The 20,553-nt window shown below is 41.0% G+C and overlaps 1 protein-coding gene across 1 annotated transcript in view; it reads left to right on the top strand.

The window, feature by feature from the left end:
• Nucleotides 1–20,553, top strand: part of LOC308072157 (uncharacterized protein) — a 145,508-nt gene that overhangs the window by 42,212 nt on the left and 82,743 nt on the right. Inside the window, exon 2 of the mRNA XM_080408663.1 lies at nucleotides 14,290–14,360. Coding sequence (XP_080264789.1) covers nucleotides 14,290–14,360 — 71 coding nt within the window. The remainder of the gene's footprint in view (nucleotides 1–14,289; nucleotides 14,361–20,553) is intronic.

Genomic DNA, 20,553 nt, shown 5'->3' with positions numbered 1-20,553 from the left:
TGTCTCCACTGAGGGCGCTGAAGCCTGATGGTTGGTTTTACAAACCAGGGGTTTCAACCCCTATCAGGTCATTCACATATGTGCATTTCTGACTTGCACAAGGTTGCCAGAGTATTGCAGGGTTGGTTTATATCCTCCCTTATTTCTATGCTAAGATGGAAACATTTTGAAACCCAATTCAGAAAAGTGAAATTCTGAAAGAAAACACAGAAGTTCCTGTTAAATACTCTGGAGCTTGTGTAGGATTATAAAAAATCTCCAAGCTGGCTTGAAAAGTGTGGGAGACTGAGGATAGATCACCCTATCTGTTTTTAGACTTTTTCCACCATTAGCTATCAAAAATTGCTGCTGGTGGTAATCATTGCAACTGATGCTCTTAAGAGTGGAAATTCAGTTTGTCAGACTGAGGTATCCAGAGAAAGAAGATGAAAATATACATTGAAACCCACAGTTTCCCTTTTCTCCATGTATTTACTCATCAAGGCAAAATTTTTCTACTTTACTTCATTTTCTCCTACCTTATTTAAGATCCTTAATTAGAGAGTTGGTTTGCTTAGTGTTGGGACTGCCCTGCTAGCCTCATCCCGAGCCTAGTCCTACATTCTGTTCCACAGAGGCCAGGACCATCCACGCCAGAGAAGGTTTCGTGAATTGTTGAGATCGGTGTTGCTAAAAAAAGCTGTCTTTAGCTATGTACATTTCTTCTTTCCTTTCACCCCTTTTTTATTAAGGTTTTGCTGATGTGGCATAGTTTGTGTGCTTGTCATTAGTAATAATTAAAAAATAGTATCTACAAGTTTGAAAAGGCTGACTGAAAACAGGAGTATATGGGGGTTTTGTGCATTCAGAGTTAATACGTATATTCCCCACCGCTTCCCCCCCCCACCCCCCAGTGGCTAAACACTTTTAACCTTCTTTCCTAAATCTTATTCTGTGCTCCATATGTATGAGAACTCATTTTGAACACTTACTGTTAATTTTGATGATTGGTGTAAAAGAGGAGCACGGAATCCAGGTCAGTTGGATTGAATCCATGGGAAAATGCCCCTAAAAATTAATTTATGGTGGATGGGATTGATGCTGAAAAGGCTGACTTAATTTGTTTCATTATGTTTGGAGAATGAAGCTGAAGGCTTGACAGCACCAAACTGAGGTGGGCACAGCAAAGCCCAGTTCTTGGCAATCTTCACTCCCAGGTTTGGCCATGCATCTCTTTAATGATAGGTAATGTGCTGTTCTTTGGCAGCTCCTGAACAAAATCCTGAATTGATTTTGCACCCAGGGGAGAGTACAAATCATCAGCGCGATGCTGTTGATGGGTGTTTATTTTTCAGAAACTTCAGTAGTGCAAAGAAATAGTTCTGGAATGTAGGCTGAAGGGAGGGACAGGAGAAAAGGGGTAGCTGGAGTAGGAAAAGAGGCAGTTTCTTACCACTGTGTCCAAGGAAGAATGGAGACTGAGGGCTGAAGAGTGGGTACTACTTAACCTGTGGAAAGCGTGCGTCCTTAGCAGGGATTTGTCCTTCCACATACACTGTAACTGTTTAGTGCTTAGTGTGCGACTGCCTGCTGATAATAAAAGGATGTCAGCAAATTAATTTCTGTTTGAGATAATCTTTAAGCTTCTAAGTGGCATAATTTCTTTTTTTATGCCTTCATTAAATCAGATCAAGTACAAAGTACGTTTTTTTATTTAACTTTAATGTCAGAATAGCTCTCAAATACGTTATTGGGAGAACTTTTTTCATGAGCAGAAGCATTAAGTGCTGCCCCTTCTGATTTGGCTAATGAAGGGGATGACTAATGAAGTGAGAATGTGAGAGTTCACACATAATTTCATTCTATTTGAATTTGAAAATGCTGAGCTGCAAAAGTGCTAAGAATTTCCATTTGTGGAAGAAAGAGGAAGATGACTATTAGAACAGAGCTCCTACTTCAAACCTATTGCAATGATTTTCTTTAGCATTGCTACTTTTGTTGTAGGAAAACGTAGAGCTGAAAATATTTTTCTATTTTAGACAAAGGCAGCTGTGTTTCTGACTTAGTGAATGCTGGTGCTGTCTATGTCTTCATATGTGATTTTGACACTCTAGATCTATCAAAAGAAAAACTGAAGGTTTGGCATCTAAATAACGATGGGAATCTACCTCCTTTGTCATCAAAACTCAGTTTTGGGAAAAAGGAATTTTCTTTAAAAATAACATGTTTAAGTCTATAGATTCAGCCAAATTTCAGAACTAAAGGCATGTGCAACTACTAGCACCTTGTGGTACAGCAGACAGCAATGCTGTAAACTGCTATTACCCATGCAAATGGTGTTTCCATATCAAACATGGAGAAGTCTTTGGCCACTTAGGCGTTTACAAGCACACAACGTGTGCATGTTTATGACTATGCAACAGTAAATGGACTTTGGCCGCGGAAATGTTGTCAATAAAGTGCAAAACCATCGATGTATACATAAGCGCATTCCCTGCTTATTAGCAACCTGCTATAAACCCCTGTTGACATAGCTATTGGTTGTGCGTAATCATCGTGCGCATTTTTAACTATCACATTAAGATTCCCAGGTTCTTGTAAAATCAGTCACTACAGTATTTTCTTTTTTTATTAATACCTGTGTGTATGAGGTGTCTGACAGAGTTATTATCCACTTTGGTGATGAAAAACTCCTGCCGAGGTCCAGGAGAACAGGATTGTAAAGACCAGCATGATGTCTGTCTTATAAAGCGCTCATTCTTCTGACTGACCATCTGTGTGTGAAAAAGGACTGCTATTACGCAGCAGTAGTTTTGTTGAGTTTGGCCTTGATTTCTTTTTTCCAGGCTCTGCCTAGCAGAAAGGGAGGGAGAGAAGGGAAAAAGTGAATTTCATTGGGGAATGGAGGAGGTGGGGGTGGAGGGAAGGAGGGCTGAAAGCTTAAAAAATGAGTGACTGGTAGAAGAGTACAGTAAAGTCAGTGAATAATTTTACTGTCCTGGTCTAGCAGCTTGGGAATGTGCCATGCTAAACAATAACATCTTCCAAGCGAGAAAGGCAGAGAGGGAGGGGAAACTTAGGGTGAAGCATGGGGAGGGGACTGGAGGCAAGAGGGGGATTGGATCCTTGAGTACAGTCATTGCCAGTCCTTGGATCAGCTACTTTTTATTTTTCTTATTTTTTTTTCGTTAAATATTTGACACTGAGTCAATGCCCAGGATATAAAAATCTGTACTAGCCTGTTACCATTGCCTGACAACTGACATTACAGGTAGGCTACTGGCTTCAGATTTTGCCTGCATAAATTAAATCATTATTGTTTCTTTGGAGCCTTATGGACCTCACTTTTCTAAAATCATCATATGGCACACAAGATCTAGAGGCAGGGCTCCAGGAAAGATGTAGGGCTGCCATGTAACTTGGTCTGGATCTTTTTAAATTTTCTTACCATCTGCCTACTGAAAATGTTATCCAGGGCCTTTTGAAGGCTTCATAGATTTATCCATGTTTACCAAATGTCTAATAGGCACTAATAGCTTATCAACTGAGACACCTCCTGCCAGTTTCTCTTAGCCAGGACTACAGTGCACATCTGGGATTTCAGCACAGAGGGCATCTTGATCAGTGTGCTCAGCTGCTAGAAAAAATTAAAGTAACTATGCTTGCACTGTGCAGTTACCGGGTGCCTTGGCAAGAAGTATGCTGCTTTGGGAAGCTTTGGGTAAACCTTATGGAGCGTGTCCTGCTCTGTTCCAGGCCGTTTTCTATGCCCAGTTAGCAACAGTGGCACGCTGCAGGAGTTTTGGTTTCATGTGTGCCATGCAGGATAGAGGAGGCTTTCAGGGCACTGTGGCCCAGAACAAAGGGTCTGTCAGTTCGCTGTTGTAGAAGCCTTCTTGCCCTGACAGAGATGGTATATGAGGCTTGGGCAGTGGCCACCCACAGCCTGGGTTTGGGCTCACATGAATACAATTTTTGTGGTATCTTGCAGACATCTGGTTTGGAGGAAACTGATGCTGTGACTGAATGTGGCCCTCAGTTCTTAGTTTAATTAAAAGTTAAACTGCAACAGGTCTGATGCACCATCTGGTGAGAAGATGTACTGTGTGTGCCTGGTTATACATGTGTGGTGTGCCCCTCCTCTTCCCCCAGCGCCAACACACCGGGACAGCGACACCGAACTGCTGCTGGAGCCGCAGGGGGTTTCATGCTTAAGCCTGCCTTTCATCAGTGGCTGAACAGGCCCCATGAGACACATTTCTCTGGAAAGGTGCAGCAAACATGAGTTTCAGCTGCCAGATTGACTAGCAGGTTTTTCTGGAGGATATGAAACTGTAGCAGGCTCTGGGTTTGGCATGCAGGAAGATGGACGGAACTAAAAACCTGAGAACATTGCTGGGATATTGGATAATTTCAGGCATCTGAGCCAACGGTGATAGGAGGCAAATCCTGGATCAACACTGAACTGGTGTGAAAAAAACCTGGAAATCAAAAAGCCAAACAAGAAAAATATAAAAGAGATAGGAAGCTAAGCTTCCTATGTCAGTTTTTTTCTTAAGGAGATAACATGTATCATAGCATTGATGGAGACCTAGCAAGGAGGTGAGAGAGAGACGTGTTGCTTTACTAACTCATAACCCATGTCAGTTAAGAGGTATTTCATGCTTTTATGAGGATGGATTTGGCAAGCCTCCAAGAAATGGGTGAAAGTCATGTAGAAAACACTTCCCCAATTAGCTAGAACATCACAATGATGTAATTGAAGGACTGGCAATCACAGGAGGGGGAAGTTACTGACAAAAATCTGTTCCATGTTACTCAGATTATTCCTGATCTAAAAATGGGGATAAGCAGTAAAAGGACAGGATTTGCTAATGACACAAAACTATTCAGGAACATCTGAACTCAAATCAATCCCGGGGAACTGCAGATGCTATTAGGATGCTGAGTGGCTGAATCTTGTTTCTCAGATTATTTTCTAACCTTAATAAACGAAGAGTGAAGAAACTAGCTTAAATTCTATATATGCCATGAGTAGCAGGAAATAGCTATTCCCATCTGGGGGAAGCACCTGAGGTGTCATTACGGCTAGCTCTGACAACATCACTTCAAAACAATGGCAGAGCCAGCTAGAATGCTAGGAGTTGGTAGGAAGGGAATAGAAATCAAAGTATAGAGCATCATGCCACAGAGCATTCACACCTAGTCTTCTATGTGAAACTCTGGAAATATTGTAATTTAAAAATCCTAAAGATTTTAAGAAGAAACAGAGAAATAGATCATAAGGATGCTATGGAATGTATTCTACATGACAAAGAGCTTGATGGACTTCCTGTGCTGTAAAAGACTGACTGTGGGGGAAAGATGATCATTATATTTAAAAGCAGCAAGGTGAATGAAGGATAGAGAAAGTGAATAAGGAGCTATTTCTCTATTAATTTTCTAACTAAACAGAACTACAAACACTCACTGAAATTCTCATAGCTGATTTTAAACAAGCAAAAGGAAGGGCGATGAAGTCATGGACCTCATTGCCACAGCATGTTGTCTTGGACAAAAGCATAAGCAGGTTCAGAAAAGGATTAGGCAAATTAAATGAGGATGCGTTCATGAGTCTCTAATAAACATGGTGGTGCAGGTGAGAACTCTCAATTCAGGTAGTCTCTAAGCTGGTAGCTGAATGGATACAGCAGAGAAAGGATTGCTCTGTATATACCCCTTTTCTTATAGCTGTTATTAGACCAGACTACACAGACCTTTGTTTGGCTCCGTATGGCAGTACCAGGTTATGAAATACACTTTTTTTCCTACTTAGTAGCATAAGAAGCAACTGCTTGTCAGCCCGGTACAAATGGCAGAACACATCGCCGGATGAATGGGGAGGGTGTTTCTGGAGGGTGTTTTGTGAGGAGGTGGGCCCTGCACAGTGTGCTAGGAGAACAGCGCTTGTGGCAAGGGTGCCCATGTTCCTTTCTGGCTTTACAAGTGAAGGGGATGATGGAAAGTACTACAAGGCAACGTGCTCTTCATTTGGTACAGAGCATCTGTCTTCGTCCCAAAGGTGATTGAAAACACATTTTTACAACAGAGAAAATGAATGGCCACAGTTAATTTGGTAGACGTGAATCTGCTCTGGGAAAGTGAACAACTGCTGATCAGAGGGTCACGTTCTTGCTGATAGCGTGGCTGCTGATTTTTTTCCATATCGGTGTCAAAGAGGGAAAACAGCAGCTCCTATGCCAATGAGAGGTCTATCTGTTGTGAGTGTCAGCACTTTGTAAACTACTTCACTGTACTCCCTGCCTCTTCTCTTTACCTCTTAGCCACTGCTTTAATAAATATTTTAGATGAAGAGATATTCTCTGCAAGACCTAAATATGCTGTGTAGATGTACTGTAAATGTGTAGGAGAACAGAACCCCTTTTACCATCTGTTCTGGCTTCCACTCACAAAAATCTGCTGATAAAAATGAGTAGGATAGACTGAGAGAAGTCAGGTGAAAAAGTTAATGTGGTCTCATTCAGACATAAAAGCTGATATTAAAAAAAAATAATCACCAAAACACTTGATAAGAAATCTATGTGAGCAGACTGATTTTTAGAGTGTAACTTAAATGAGTTGTGCTGAGGGTCTGCAATACTTAATTCACGTTAAGAGTATTTTTACTTTTTTTTTTTTCACTTCTCATTTTTGTCCAGAAGTGGAAGTGCAGGAAATCCCTCAAGAAAGGCAGTTCTGGAGGTTTCCAGCTCATTTTGGGGCTCTAGAGATTCAGATAGTTTGGGTAAACCTGTGAACTTTTGGATGTTTATCTGAACTGAACCTGAACTCTAAAACTTCTAGGGTTCATCCAGTTAAGTCAAAGGGAGGAAGGCCTGTAATGATAATTCTAATGTTCTTTTCTCATTCAGCCATGGATATGACCCTCCTCAGCCTCCTGAGAATTTCTATGTGCTGCATTAAACAAAGAGAAAGTTAAATAACGTGTATCATATATGCACAATTAAACATTGTACGCACCATTACAGTCAGCTGCTATACATCCCAGTTGGCAGTGGCTGCCTTTGTAGGAAGATTTAGCTAGAAAGCAGATGACTGTTTCCAACCTGACATTGTCTCTAATTACATCTTTCATGTCAGACAGAGATAACTTGCGAAAAAACACTAGAAACAAAATTACTGAGCTGTAGTAAGCAAAGCAATAAAAATAAAAGAAAGCTCATTAAATAAACACATACATGAATATGTAGTGTTCATTCTGTCAAGTTTTTAGACGTAAATGTAGTAACTTATTCCTTGTGTGACCTTGTAGTCACAGCATCTGAGTTCTTGATGTTTATCTATGGAGACCTCTGGGAAACAGGGGAGCAGTTTATAATCTCTATTCTATAGAAAAGAATTTTCTATACTACAAAGATAACATCACAGCCTTTCTGATGTCAAAGACAAAGCACTGGCTGATTTTTTCTTGCTGCAAGATTTTACTAGTAGAAGTTAATGTAAGAAATGCACAGCAGAGTGAAGAATGGCATCAAGATTTCCATCTACTTTGTCAAACTATCCACACATACCCCATCATCCACCACAGTTATCACTGGGTCAAATTTGTACTCATGTATTACATGTAAGGAAGCCGTGATATGTTCCCTGGGGGTTCTTCAGCTTGAAAACACCCAGAAGTGCTACCCTGACCTAGCTCTCATACCTTCTCTCTTTTTGAGACTGCATCAGGGACGACAGTGCTCTTGCAGACATTAACAAAGAGGTGTGGTGAAAACATAGGGCCTGTATTAACAGTATCTTTCCAGGTGCAAGAAAATTAACGGCTAGAAAAATGCATAACTAAATGTCCTTTGTTGAACCTGTAGATGAGTGATTTGGTAGCAAGTCTGAAGAAGCAGTGTGCTTCATTGTTGAGGTTTGGAAACGTGATGCCTTCTGTTCCTGTCACCTGCCTTTGGCACCTAGGTGAGCACCACCATTAGGAGCCTTTGGTGCCCTGTCCAGTTTGTGGAAGGAGGGCTAGTGACCGCTTTGGTAGATCTGGCTCACTTTCTGGTGGTGCTTAGAGTTACAAGGGATAAATCTAAAACTTACTTCCCAAATGTCTTCCCAAGGCATACTTCTAATGTTTATGGAATCACTATGACTGTGTTACCACAGCAGCAATCATTTATGCCTTTGGAGCTGCTGCCACTGCAAGGGAAAATCGGAAGAGCTCATTTTATTTTCAGAGGAATTTGAAAACCATCAGTGCTCAGTTTGAGCTCCTGGGTTTTCCACAGATCTTGGCATTCTGCAGGGGTATGCTGCTCTCATCAGCTTCTCTCTGTGGGAGCAGCTGCATGTTGAGATCCCTTCAGAACCGTAAGGATTGCTTTCAGGTCCTTCAGTCACATGAGATCTCAGTTGCAAAGTTCAGACTGGGCTTGTTCACAGATTTTTGACAGGATTCTCAAACAAATTCTGGTTAATTTATACTTTTGAACAGGAACTCTGTGGGATTTAGTAATTTTGTGGGATTTAGTAGTTTTGTGGGATTTCCAGATTTTTTGAAATTTGGCTAGCTTTCTGTTTTCTTTTTTTTGTGTGGATCCATGCAGGCATGAAGTTCATAGAAAGGAAGCTATGAAAGCTGTAGCTTAAGGAATGATTTTCATCAGTCCCTGTGAATGGGGTCTTCCAGTCTGACATATATTGCACACCTTATTTCACATTGCACTCAGTCTTTCTAAAATACCATCTCCTGGAGAGTATGCTTGAATAAAACCAATCTAAACGCATCCAGCTTCTAGGAGCATCCTATTGGAAAAATTTGTTTGTTCCCCCAGCCTAATGAAACCAATGCAATGGAGTACTAAGCAGGAGAAAGATATTAATGAACAAATCCTCTAGAGGCTTAGGAGAAATGCCCATGCCAGCAGGATGCAGGAATGCCTCCTAGACATACTTAACCTGGTATGTGCAACTGTGTTTACACAGCAAATCAAAGATTAGTTTCTTTACACAAGGTCCAAGGAGATCTGAACCAGGGGAATTATACTTACTTGAAGGATACAGCATAGGGAACTTCTTATGATCAAAGATAGCTTTGGGGCCTTTCCCAGAGATCAAACTCTTAGCCTCAGCTTGAGATATAGGTATAAAATTGATTCAAATGCTCACTGTCTAAACCTTTTTAGTTTATTTAAATATACATTGTTCCTCTGTTTTTGTCCTTGTGTTGTTAATATTTATTTTGCCATCCAGGGAATGGTTATGACTTTCTTTTGAAACCAGAGTATTGGGTGCAAGCTTACAAAATTGAATACTTGCAGGAATACTTAGATGTGAGTCTTGCAATATCTTTTATTCTGAAAATGTTTTACAAAGAAGTCTCCCTGAAAGCAGGTCACCGTCAGCAGTAAGATTCTAGCACTGATGTAGCTTTATCTCAGACAGAGAGAGAAAAGCCAGGCAATAAAACAGGATTATCAGTGGAAATGAAAACATTCAAAGGAGTGAAGCATAAGTATAAACAGTCTCTCTCACATGCCCTCAAAAGAGGATCTTTCAACTGAGGCTTCAGATAAGGAAACGTTTCCACTAGAGATGCAATTAGGAGAAATAATTGGGCCAGTTGAACTCTGGGTCGTTGACCCTGGACCTCATTGTGACTTAGGTCTGATTCTGCCCTCAGCAGGAATAGGCCAGGGAACGTGACTATAACGCTATCTTTGTGGAGCTAAGATTCATCCCTTTCTGAGTCTGAATGCCACAAGTTAAAGCACTGACTCTTAATATTGCCAAGCAGTGGGGAAACGAAGATCCAGATCCGGATGGGGATCTATGCAGCATGGTTCGGATCCCCATTATCTCTAGGGCACTGTAGCATGCTATAACACTTTTACTTTCCCTTGTTGCACTTACTTATTTGTGAGTCATGCAATTCTGTCAGCTCACAGCTCAGTTTCTTCTCTCCTGATGAAGTCTGAGAATGGTGATTAACGTCTTATGTTTTGTTGTGCCATGAGTTGCCATGGGAATGAGCGCGAGGTTGCAAATCTAATGAAGTATCCTATCTTATGGAACAAAGAAGAGCAGGAAGTGGTGACAATGTAGGCAAGAAGCCTTATGTGAAAGTCTCTTGTCTGACATCAGTTTAGGTGAGCCTGGCTGTCCTGGTACTTCCTATCTTGTCTTTTAGCACATCAGGAAATCTTATTAGAACTTGCTTTTGTCAGGAATTACTTAAATATGGCATTTACAGCCTAATTTCCTATGTGCTTTTTAAAATAATGGCTGTGAAATTCTTGTTGTTTACTGACTGGAAGTTTTTTACTTGCAGAAAAAGGAAGAAAATATACCTAAAAGCAAAAATATATGGAGCAAAAATTCAAGAACTGCTGAGAAAAATGCCAACACCCTCCTTTCTAGCTGAGGATGCAGTGCTCTGCAGTGGGTGTACTGGGAGGAGTGTAAAACCACAGCAATATTAGAGTGATACTTTCATTGCTAAACTGTCGAAACAGCTGCTAATCTGCAGTGTAGGGACTTCCCAGGGCAGGGATTGTATCTTGACCTTTGTGTTTTATAGCCGGTGGTCCTCACTTCCTTCACCTCTAATACGCTTCAAAATTATAGAGGATTTTGCAGACTGGAAGAAACATCTCACTCTGCACAAAGTTATTAGAAAGGGTGGTACAATCTCTGAACAGCTAGTATTATTGTTTCCTAGTCAGTGACACTGCCAAGCATGAGGAAGCTGAAGTCTTCCTGTACAAGTATTTCTCATAATTTGCACCTTAATTTCCACCATGCTAAGTAAAATCACTTCCTGTCCAGGTGTGGGCTTTTTTTTTTTTCCCCTCTTTGGGCATGTGAAAAGACTGGAAAATCATATGGATAATGCAGTTGCTCAGTGTTGTCCTTTTCCAGAATTCTGGTCCACACGGCGTGCAGGATTGTGCTGGGAATTCCCCCCCTCGTGCTTGAGCCCTGCCTGCGATTTATAGGAGAGGGATGGAAGTCCTGACATTTGGAACACAGCAATGCCTATTGCTTATTTCCCAGTAGAATTTTTGACTTAAAAGATTTAGATGCTTTTCTATATTAAATGGAGTGAATACTTCAGTGTTTTTGACTCAAGGTCCATCAACATATCTTCATGTTTTGTCAAGGGGCCCAGCTGCCAATTTGCAGTGGAAGTGCTTTTAGCAGTGGTGGTAATCCAGCATGGTGGTCTAAGAAAAGAATAGGAGCCAGACATTTGTGTTTTGGGCTCCAGTTTTCTTTCTTGTATTTGGCTACAGTCACCAAAATCAAAGCTTTAAAAGAAGTCTCTGGTTTGTGATAAACAAGATGGTCACCCCAGAATCAGGATCCTCCCTGCTTTTGAAAATGCTGTCTCTTACCTGTGTACGTGTTTCTTGATCTGTCGACTCTCAATGATGCTGTATTTCTTAGAACAGACGTGGCTGTTTGGTAGATATTTGCAGTGCAATGGTTAGATCTAAGAAAGTAAGTGTGTGAATAAAAGGCTAGGTTTTTGGTTTTGGTCTGTAATTGCAAACTGAGAATAGAGTAGGAAAATCATACAAAACTGGATTATATATTTGAGACTTTAATCTCTGCCATTAAATCTCCATCTCTCACTATCATTTTCTCTCCTTCATGCACACACGTCCCTGGGCCTCATACTCTCTGCTCTGGCTCCTGGCTCATCCCTGCTGTCACCACAGTGGCATTTGGCAGTCCCTGAGGTGAGAGAGGGAGCTAAAAGTGTGCTGTGTGGTGTCCTGCAGCTCTGCCTTGATACGAAACACATTTCCTACCTCCAGGATGCTTTTTCATGTCTTCCTTTTCTGAGTGTTCCCTCTTCCCCTACCCCCACAGGACAGCACTCCCTTTCCTTTAAGAAAAGTTTTATATTCAGATTACTAATTTTAACCTGATTATTGTTTGTGAAGCAAATAATTGGAAGAAGTCAGTTATTGGTTAATAGCTTTAGTGGTAAATCAGTTCCAGCAGCTTGCTGTGCTGCTGCTAGCATGAGTCCGCGTGCTTCTCAGCTAGAAGCTCTCGTCTCTCTCTCCTCCCCTCTCTCCCTCTCTGAGATCCTTTGCTAGGTCCATATGGTGCTGGGGATGTAAGCACTTCAGAGGAGCATTTCAATACACAGTTATGATTCCAATTTTTGGCATCAGCTTTTTATTACAAGTTGTTGCCTGGCTGGAGGCGTGAGAGACTGGGAGCAGGGAGGGTTCTCGACCATGTGTGAAGCAAGGAGACAGCAGGCAGCAGTAGCAGAAATAATACAATAACTTTTCTCTGGAGCATGAAAATGGGTCTGGAGCAATCCCCTTGGCCTCTAATCTCTTGCTAATCTATAGCTGTCACTAGCTCTGGGGTTTATAGCAGGGACCATGACAGTGTTTCTGGGAGGAAGGGTCAAGATTTCAACTCCAATAAAAGTTGTAGCTCAAGTTAGTAGCATGGATAGTGTTTTGGTTTAGTATAAAAAAGGGTGCGTAAAGTATGAAATCCATGTCTCTGTTTTAAAATAAGACCTGTTCTAGGTACTGTTGCTCATTTTCTACATTGTCTTGGGTTTGATTTTCATGTAGGTCTAAAAATGTAATGAAAATATAAGCAGATGTGTTTCTATGATAATACAGAATAAGCTCCTCATATACAGCAATTTGGTTTGCATTTTATATTAGGCAGAAGTTGATACTTATAAATAAGATCACTAAATGCAACCATATTTCCAAACAGACCCAGTAACAATTGTAAGAGATTGTGTGAAATTATTAGTGAATGAGAGACTCAACATAATATGCTCTGATTAGCAATTACAAAACCTAGAGATGCAAAGTTAAAACTAAACTCAAAAAGGAATTGAAAAGATGTCAGGGACAGATATGCTCAGCTTTAGGGTCTGTCCTGAAGTGATCTTGTGTAGTAGCCTCATGATACCAGACATTATTACCATGCACACAATACCACGCACAGCAATCCCTAACAAAGTGCTCATGTACCATGGTTGATGGGAAAACCAGAAACCAAGAAACCAGACATTCCCCCCAGGGCACAAAGGGTGCAAAAGCATCAGACTGTCTTAGCATGGAGCCAGGTCTCACCCAGCTGAAATTATGAACTCTAGTCCAACACCAGCCCTGCTAAGCATAACCTGGTCACTTTTTGATTATGTGGGTCCCTGTGTACCATGTTCCCTTGTGCTCTGGGTTATGCTGGGTTTATAAAATAAATAATAAGAACCAGAGCAGTCTTCTTGAGCACCTGAGGGAAAGAGCGTGGGTATGCCCTGAGGAGGTGACTGAGAGCTGGATTTGCTGGGCTGTAGCATGGTGAAGCAGCTGGATGGTGGCTCCGGAGGGGCAGTACTGGAAATCGGAGGTTCCCAGTGAGGTGCAGGTTCTAGGTGTGTGTGGGTTTTCTGTCTTACTTTCAGGTGCTTTTGCCTCCTCACAAACTATTCAGGGAGCCAAGGTGCCTAAATGAGGGTTTGAGATCCCACTTCGGAATCAGGAGTGAGGTGGACTGCATGATCCTGTGTACTCCAATTGCCTGTAAGAGAAAGCTTTGTGGTCTGTTAAATCTTGGATGAGTTTAGGGCCTTCCTGAAAGTAGTTAGGGAACAAATGAGTGTACAGAGTCCTTCTGAAGGAGAAAAGAATGAGAGTATTCCACAGAGACATATTAAAGTCAATCCAAAGCAAACTGATGACTTTACAACCCTCAAGCAAAGTGCCCCAGATCATTTGTTTTGTGCAACAGGATCGTGTATGAAATATGAAAATGTGTACATGACCTTCTTTTAAACTGCTGTGATTTATTGCTGCCAGAACCACGAGGGAATCAAGATGAGCTTATGAAGAAATCAACATTATGTGGGATTGCAAAATGATGCTAGGTCTGACGAATCTTTTCTGAAACCCTTTAACCACAAGAAATCTGCTGCTTTACTCAGATGTTGCAGAATGGAGATGTCATCCACTCTGATTCCAAAAAGCCTTAGGTCTCTAAATGATTTTCAGGAAGGTGATGTTTGCCTTTTTTTAGTATTATTGTTTGTGTTCCATGCAATCTTCTGCATGCACATGCTGAGAAACTTGAATGATGCTGGGTTTATTTTCTTTGGCAGCATAAAACAACCCAATTTACTTTTTTCAGATTATTCAGTAACATTTTTTTTCCTTCCTCTGCTAAACACACTTTAGTTTAAAAAATACTATGTTCTTTCATATTTATAATTTGATGTGTGATTCTCCTGTTTCCCCCACCCTTCTCAATACCTTTGTTCTGCAGCTGCTATCTTCAGGTGATAGTTCTGAAGCAGGCAGAGGAACAGTGGGGAGAACCACAAATCTCAGCTTGAGGTAAGTCTGGTCTGACTCACCATTACTTTGTGATTGTGTATGACAGACAGGGATTTCTTTTTCCTAATTTTTTTTTTTTAAATTAGAAAAACTTTGTTCTCAGACAAGGTTAATCATTTTAGTCAAAGTTTCCAATCTTTTGATGAAAAATCAGATCCTGTAATGTTTATTATTATTGCCATGTGTTATTGTTACTGCCATCACTTTCAGTTAAACCTGTGAGTTTGTTTTGCTTTTATTTTCAGATGAAAGTTTTTGCCTTGGGACCTTAATTTGAAAGTGATTTTTTTAGTTTGGGTCTGGTTTGGTAACATACTGTCCTTCAACAGGGATGAAATCAGCTCAGGAGGTGCTTGGTTCAAGTGTCAGGATTTCAGGACTGGCCTTAGAGTAGAGGAGCTGCTTGACAGGTCATGCTTTGTTTCCTTTCCCTCTGCTTCTACCTTCTCCTTGTGTGAATGGAACAGTTGGTACCAAGGAGCTGATGTCCACGTGAAATGCATTTCAGATGCTCTACCTTGAACTGTTCCTAAACTGGTCCTGTAGGTTGCATATCTGTAACTTGTTGGAGTGCAGTAGGTGTGCTGCTGGAGTGGGTCTTCCAATTTAGTTTCATAATCCATCTTGTGAGCCCTAAGGCTGTTTGAAGTGCAAACCAAAGCATGGTAAGATGATGAGGACATTTTCTTCAAAAGCTTGCTCCTGATTTGAAACAGAAAGCTAGTGTAATCACACTTCCTTTATTTCTTGTGCTCAGTGATTCCTGACATATTACCCTCTACGTGAATATCCTTGCATGGTCAAATCTTCAAAAATGCAGCTGTGATCTCATGCAAACTTAAGCATTATGGGCCTTTATACAGTAAAAAAGAGAAAGAATAAGCTAGTATTACAAGAAGTCCTGTGGGATGTGCATTAAAACTGTGTGAATTGTTGTCCTCCCTGTGCTTCAGATCATTTATGTGCCATCTGGAGCAAGTATCTTGTGTGAAATTTTTATCAGTTCAAAATGTGGACTAATTTTCCCATATTTGGTGGCTTTCAGCATTAAGTTTTTCAAAGCCTCATGCTATCCATGGTGTCAACTACTCTTTTTACCTGGCCTGGATTCTCTTCCACTTATATTACACCCTCACTTCTACATAAACTCTACTTCTGCCCTGTTTTGGCTTATCACCTGTAAAATAGTCAACTGCCTTCTGAGATAAAAGCACAGATGATAGCAATGTGATGTGTCTATCCACCCCAACCCAACTTAAATCTGGTAGTGAAAGATGCCCTGTTAAGTTTAGGATTACTTTCATCTGTCAACCACTGGTGTAAGTAGAACTACAGATCCAAAGAATATAGTGCTATATTACCCATATTTTTCTACATCTGTGTGTCTATAAGAAAACTATGGTCTAACGTGCTTGGATGTTTCTAGTATGTTAAATATATACAACAAACAACCATTAATGAGCTTTAAAACTGTGATGCTTATTCAGTCTACTCAGTGCTCTTGAACGTGAGCCAACATTAATTCAAGCCCAGTTGATCCTAATAAGTAACTAAGACCCCATTTCATAAACATGCAATTCTAGCTTGTTATTTCTGGCACTGCCATTAAACAAAAGTCTCTACCCTCAGAACGACAGAATTAAGGGATTAGGGATAAACTGAAAATCGTGAATAATTCGCAGTTTCTTCCCTCCTCTTCTCACTAAAGGCAACTCTAGAGGGGCTCAAAAACTGCTCTCAGTTGTATACCTTTTCTTTTGTGAGTTATATACAGGAGTGTGACCAGCCAGTGCAATGGGATTTGCTTATATGAGTGGAGTCTGTAGGACTGGATATATCTAATACTGTCACCATCACAGGTAGGACACTAGTGTCACTAGGACAAAGCACCAACACCTGCACTAAAAGCTGCTACTAACACAGCCACTCTGAACAGGGATCTTTAGTGCCTCCCTATAGTGTATTGTCCCAATATGTATTTCTTTTCAAAAGAAATCTCTGACATTTGCACAGAATATATGACATTTTTTACTAAGATGCATTCAGTGTCATTTCTTACCCTAATCCTTCAGATAATCTGGAACATGTGTTATACTTGTTCCTTAAGTAGATTTTCTCTTCTACTTCTCTGATTTTGCAGAAAAATATTTTATGAAGATCTTGTGGAAAAGGAGAAACTTTGCAGCAAGTTATCAGGAGACGTGTTTTATTACATAAAATCCAGTGATGTAGGGGTTCAGATTAAAGCAACATAGACTGAAAACCAATGTATTTCTCAATACGGACATTTCTTACTCATCCTTTATCTCTACCATGCCACTGGATTTCTCATGCAGTTGTTGAAGTCTTAGAGCTGTAGAATATAGTTTTAGGACTGTCCTTTTATGAGTTTGTACAGTGCCCAGTCTCTGGTGCCTTTGGCTTCTAGGCATTATGGTGATATGGAAAAGAGCAAGATGTAAAGACTTTGCCTTCCTCTTGCAAGTGAGAATTATTTGCTTGCATGCATAAAGTCTGAGTTGCTAACATTCTCTTTTGCTCAAACTCTAAGCTTTCTTGCTGATGCTGCAACATTTGTATAACACTGTTGTATTTTTGCAGCATTGTGCCAAAATTAAAAAAGGGTCTAGTTAAATTAAAAATTGGGATACTAATGGCCTTATAGACTTGCTGTCTTGTTTATTCAGTGTCAGTGAATGGCTGTACTGTTCAGCAGCATGCATTAATTTTTCTCAAGCGGTTGCTAATGTTGTTATCGTTCTGGGCTCTCTCTTTTCTTCATGTGCAATTGTTATTTTTATTGAAGCATATGGGGAGAATGCTGTGCACACAGCTGTGTGAGGAACGAATTCAGAAAAGGCCAAGTCAGTTTGTAAGAGAAATCAGGTGTATTGCCATCAAGTTTTGGGTCAGTAGCCAGGCACCAAGTGACTTGGCTTTCTTGAAAAACAGACTAAGGCTTTTAATTTCTGAACAGAATGGGGGAATGCGTGCAACCCACAGAGACTGGAGTCTCTCCAGGCCTATCTAACATAATGAGAGAATTCTTTGTGAAATGCATAAAATGATGACATTTTAGTGGCGCGTGAAAGATTTGATTACTTTTTCCATAACCTACAATAATTGGAATGTTCTTTTGCAATCCCGTTCCTGGTGAGGACTAGGAATGTGTAATGTCACCATATATCTGCCTCAGAGACATCTCCAGGGCAGCGTGTGGTGATATGGAAAAATGGGTTAAAAAGACTTTTTGAAGCCCCAAAGAAATTTACAGGCATGTTCATCTGGGAAAACATCCAGAAGATGAATTCAGAGTCACAACCACAAGTCTGAGGAAAGGAAAGATGGTCTGGTTTGGTGAGTGCTGTGGTGGCCAGCAAGTTAAGGGTGAGCACCTGGCCCAGTCTGGCACATCTGTGTGGCATTTTGCAGAAGGGAAGAAGGGGCACGCTGCTGGATCGTGCTCCAGGATGGGCCAGCACAACTCTGGTCCATGAGAGTGAGGTCTGGTCCCAGTCGGGCTGGACTGGCTGGCAAAAAGGCAACCGAGTCCTGAGCTGCCTCTTTGTCTCCTTTCAGTGCAGCTGGCTCCCTGTCACCATCCCGAGGGGGTCCACATACCTGCTGGGCTTTCCTGGGGCTGGTATGGTTTCTCCTCAAGTTTGGCTATGGAGGTCTTGGTCCTCTGGGTGACAAGGCAAAGTCTGGCTGTGCCATCTCAGTGCCGGGCCCCTGGCTGGCTCGCCCCTGTGGCCTTACGGGGTTGACACTAAAAGGATGGCGTATTCCCAAGGAGTTTTATAGCGAAGGGCAGAGAAACAGAAAAGAACAAAATTACATTCACTCCTGGCTGAGGGCTGAAAACTAAGACAGACTTAGTTTTGATAATCATTGGTATTTATCCACGTGTGAGGAGTAAGTGAACAATACAGAAGGGATTTCGGCAGTTTGCAACACAGGAGATTTTTAACATCATCTAACATCCCTGGCTAGCACAGGTGGTAGGTTAGCATGGTTTTCCACAGCAAAGCTTATCTGATACATTGAAAAGCATGATTTAGCATTTCAGCAGTGGTAAAGAACAATCAAAATCTATTAAATTGGTTCTTAGTCTTCAGGACGTGTATGCTCTTGCAGCATAGTAATACTCCTAGATATTATGTTAGGGTTTTGTGTGTGACGTATGGGCACCAAGCAGCTCTGTCACAGTTTAGCATCACCCTGATACAAGCCATAGTGAACCACAGAAGGAAAGGATAGTTTCTGCCCTGTGGAAATGGCAATTGGAAATTCAGGAGGAATCTCATGGGTTGAGATTCCCAGCACAGAGAGCTGCACTGGTGTATGAAACAGGAATAGACAGGCATTGGGTGATATCCATTTGAACAGCTTGGGATTGCTCTAAAGGGTAAACCCAATCTTTTCACTCCCAGTAACAAATCCTTGCCAGCAGAGGACTGTATGTATTTAGTCACCGAGGACAGGGTATATATTACTCAGCATGGCTGTTTTATCAGACTGTGAATAGACAGTTCTTTCACATTTTATATTGTGTAAACACAGAAAGACAGCTGATAGAGTGGTTTGCAACTGGACTGTCTTGACACAGCATTTTGTGAGGACACAGAATACTTTGAAAGGCTGTTTCTAATGTAAAAGCATTAAACCATTTAGTTTGGTTTATGGACTAGTTTCATTGACGAGTTAGATCATGAATAGTCTGGTGCAAAGGAGCTAATATCTATAAGGGGCTGAAAGAATAGAAAGGGATTTTAGGAGTTATATGTTGACAGAAGATGAGCTATGCTACATCATGCCCGTTTGCCAAATTAATTGTTTATTTCAATATTTATAAAATTGAATAGGAAACAGATGGTAGAAATAGAGATGCTTGTTAGGTTTCTGTAATGGAGAAAGGAGAAAGAGAGAGAGGAAATCAGAATCTCACCATAAGAGAGGAACAGGAAATTAAAATGTCAGGCAACTGACAAATCTGCTGGACCACACACAAATATAAAGAGGTTTCTCATAGGATCTCTAAAGCATTTTAAATTTAAGTCTTCTCTCTTTTGCCACCCAGAAATCAGAATAAAGATACTTTTTTTTTTAAAAAAAGAGGAAAGTCAAAACACACCCTCAACCCAGTTGTTAGAATACAGTATTGAAAATGTCTTTGGAAAAATGTCTGAGTAGTTTGGAAAAGTCTTACTGTAGTATCTAGTAAGAAGACACAGAAGAGAGGAGATGAGTTCATGACTCATGTATCCAGTTTGGCATCCTTGTCCTTGGCAGTTAAAAATTCATAGTCTTTGCAAAGACCGGTGCTATGGCAGGCAAAGGTCTTGCAGACTAGGATTAACAGGTCACTCTGGGTTACATTCATCCTCAGCACCCATTGCTTGTGGTTTTCCCTTGCATTTGGCTGCATTTATGCTAATTTCACCTAAGATGCAAAATGTGAGAGATGCAGGCAAGGGAGTACTACTGTGTGTAGGAATACCTTTACGGTGTATGTTACACCTAGAATGTCAGAAGGGCAAAAGAGGAAAATAAGGAGGTAGAAGAATAGGTGGCTTTCACATTGAACAGATTTGGTGGAAATGTGCCAGGTGTGTTAACTGAAGGGCAGGGATCCTGAATCCATGTGGGATTCTGATAGTCCCCCTGCAGCCAGCATGCAGCAACATATTCTCCGTGCCTGTCAGTAGAAAACAGATCCAGAAAAGCCAAGCTGCTCTTTGCAGAAATCTGTTTCTGCTGCATCATTATCTGAACTAGCTGAATTTGGAAAGAGATTGTGAATCCAGACAGGGTTACTGGTCTCTTCCCCTCTCAGAATTGCTTCTGGTTTTTAGTATGCATGGGAGCACAGGGAGATACGTGCTTTGTCCACTACCCTTCCCAGCTGGGGAGGGTTTGCTGCCACTCTACTCTCTGCTTCTTTAGCTGCCCTTTTCTTATGTCTCTTCATATTCAACAGTCATCACTGAATAAGGGCTGTCTGCTGACATTTCCTGCAACAGTAAATTCTGAGCCAACTGTGCTGCTCTGCTGACATATGGATGTTTTTCTATCTTGCTGTCTGTCTCATGGTAAGGTTTTGTAGGTCTTGCTTCGACTTTGGCTAAGTGCCTCACAAGCTATGGACTCTGAATGTCTGCCTTATTTGGAGAGAAACATAGGCTTTTCAGTT

This window comes from Falco punctatus, assembly GCF_963210335.1.
Source record: "Falco punctatus genome assembly, chromosome: 12".
Classification (NCBI taxonomy): Eukaryota; Metazoa; Chordata; class Aves; order Falconiformes; family Falconidae; genus Falco; species Falco punctatus.
This window is presented reverse-complemented; position numbering and strand designations above follow the sequence as displayed.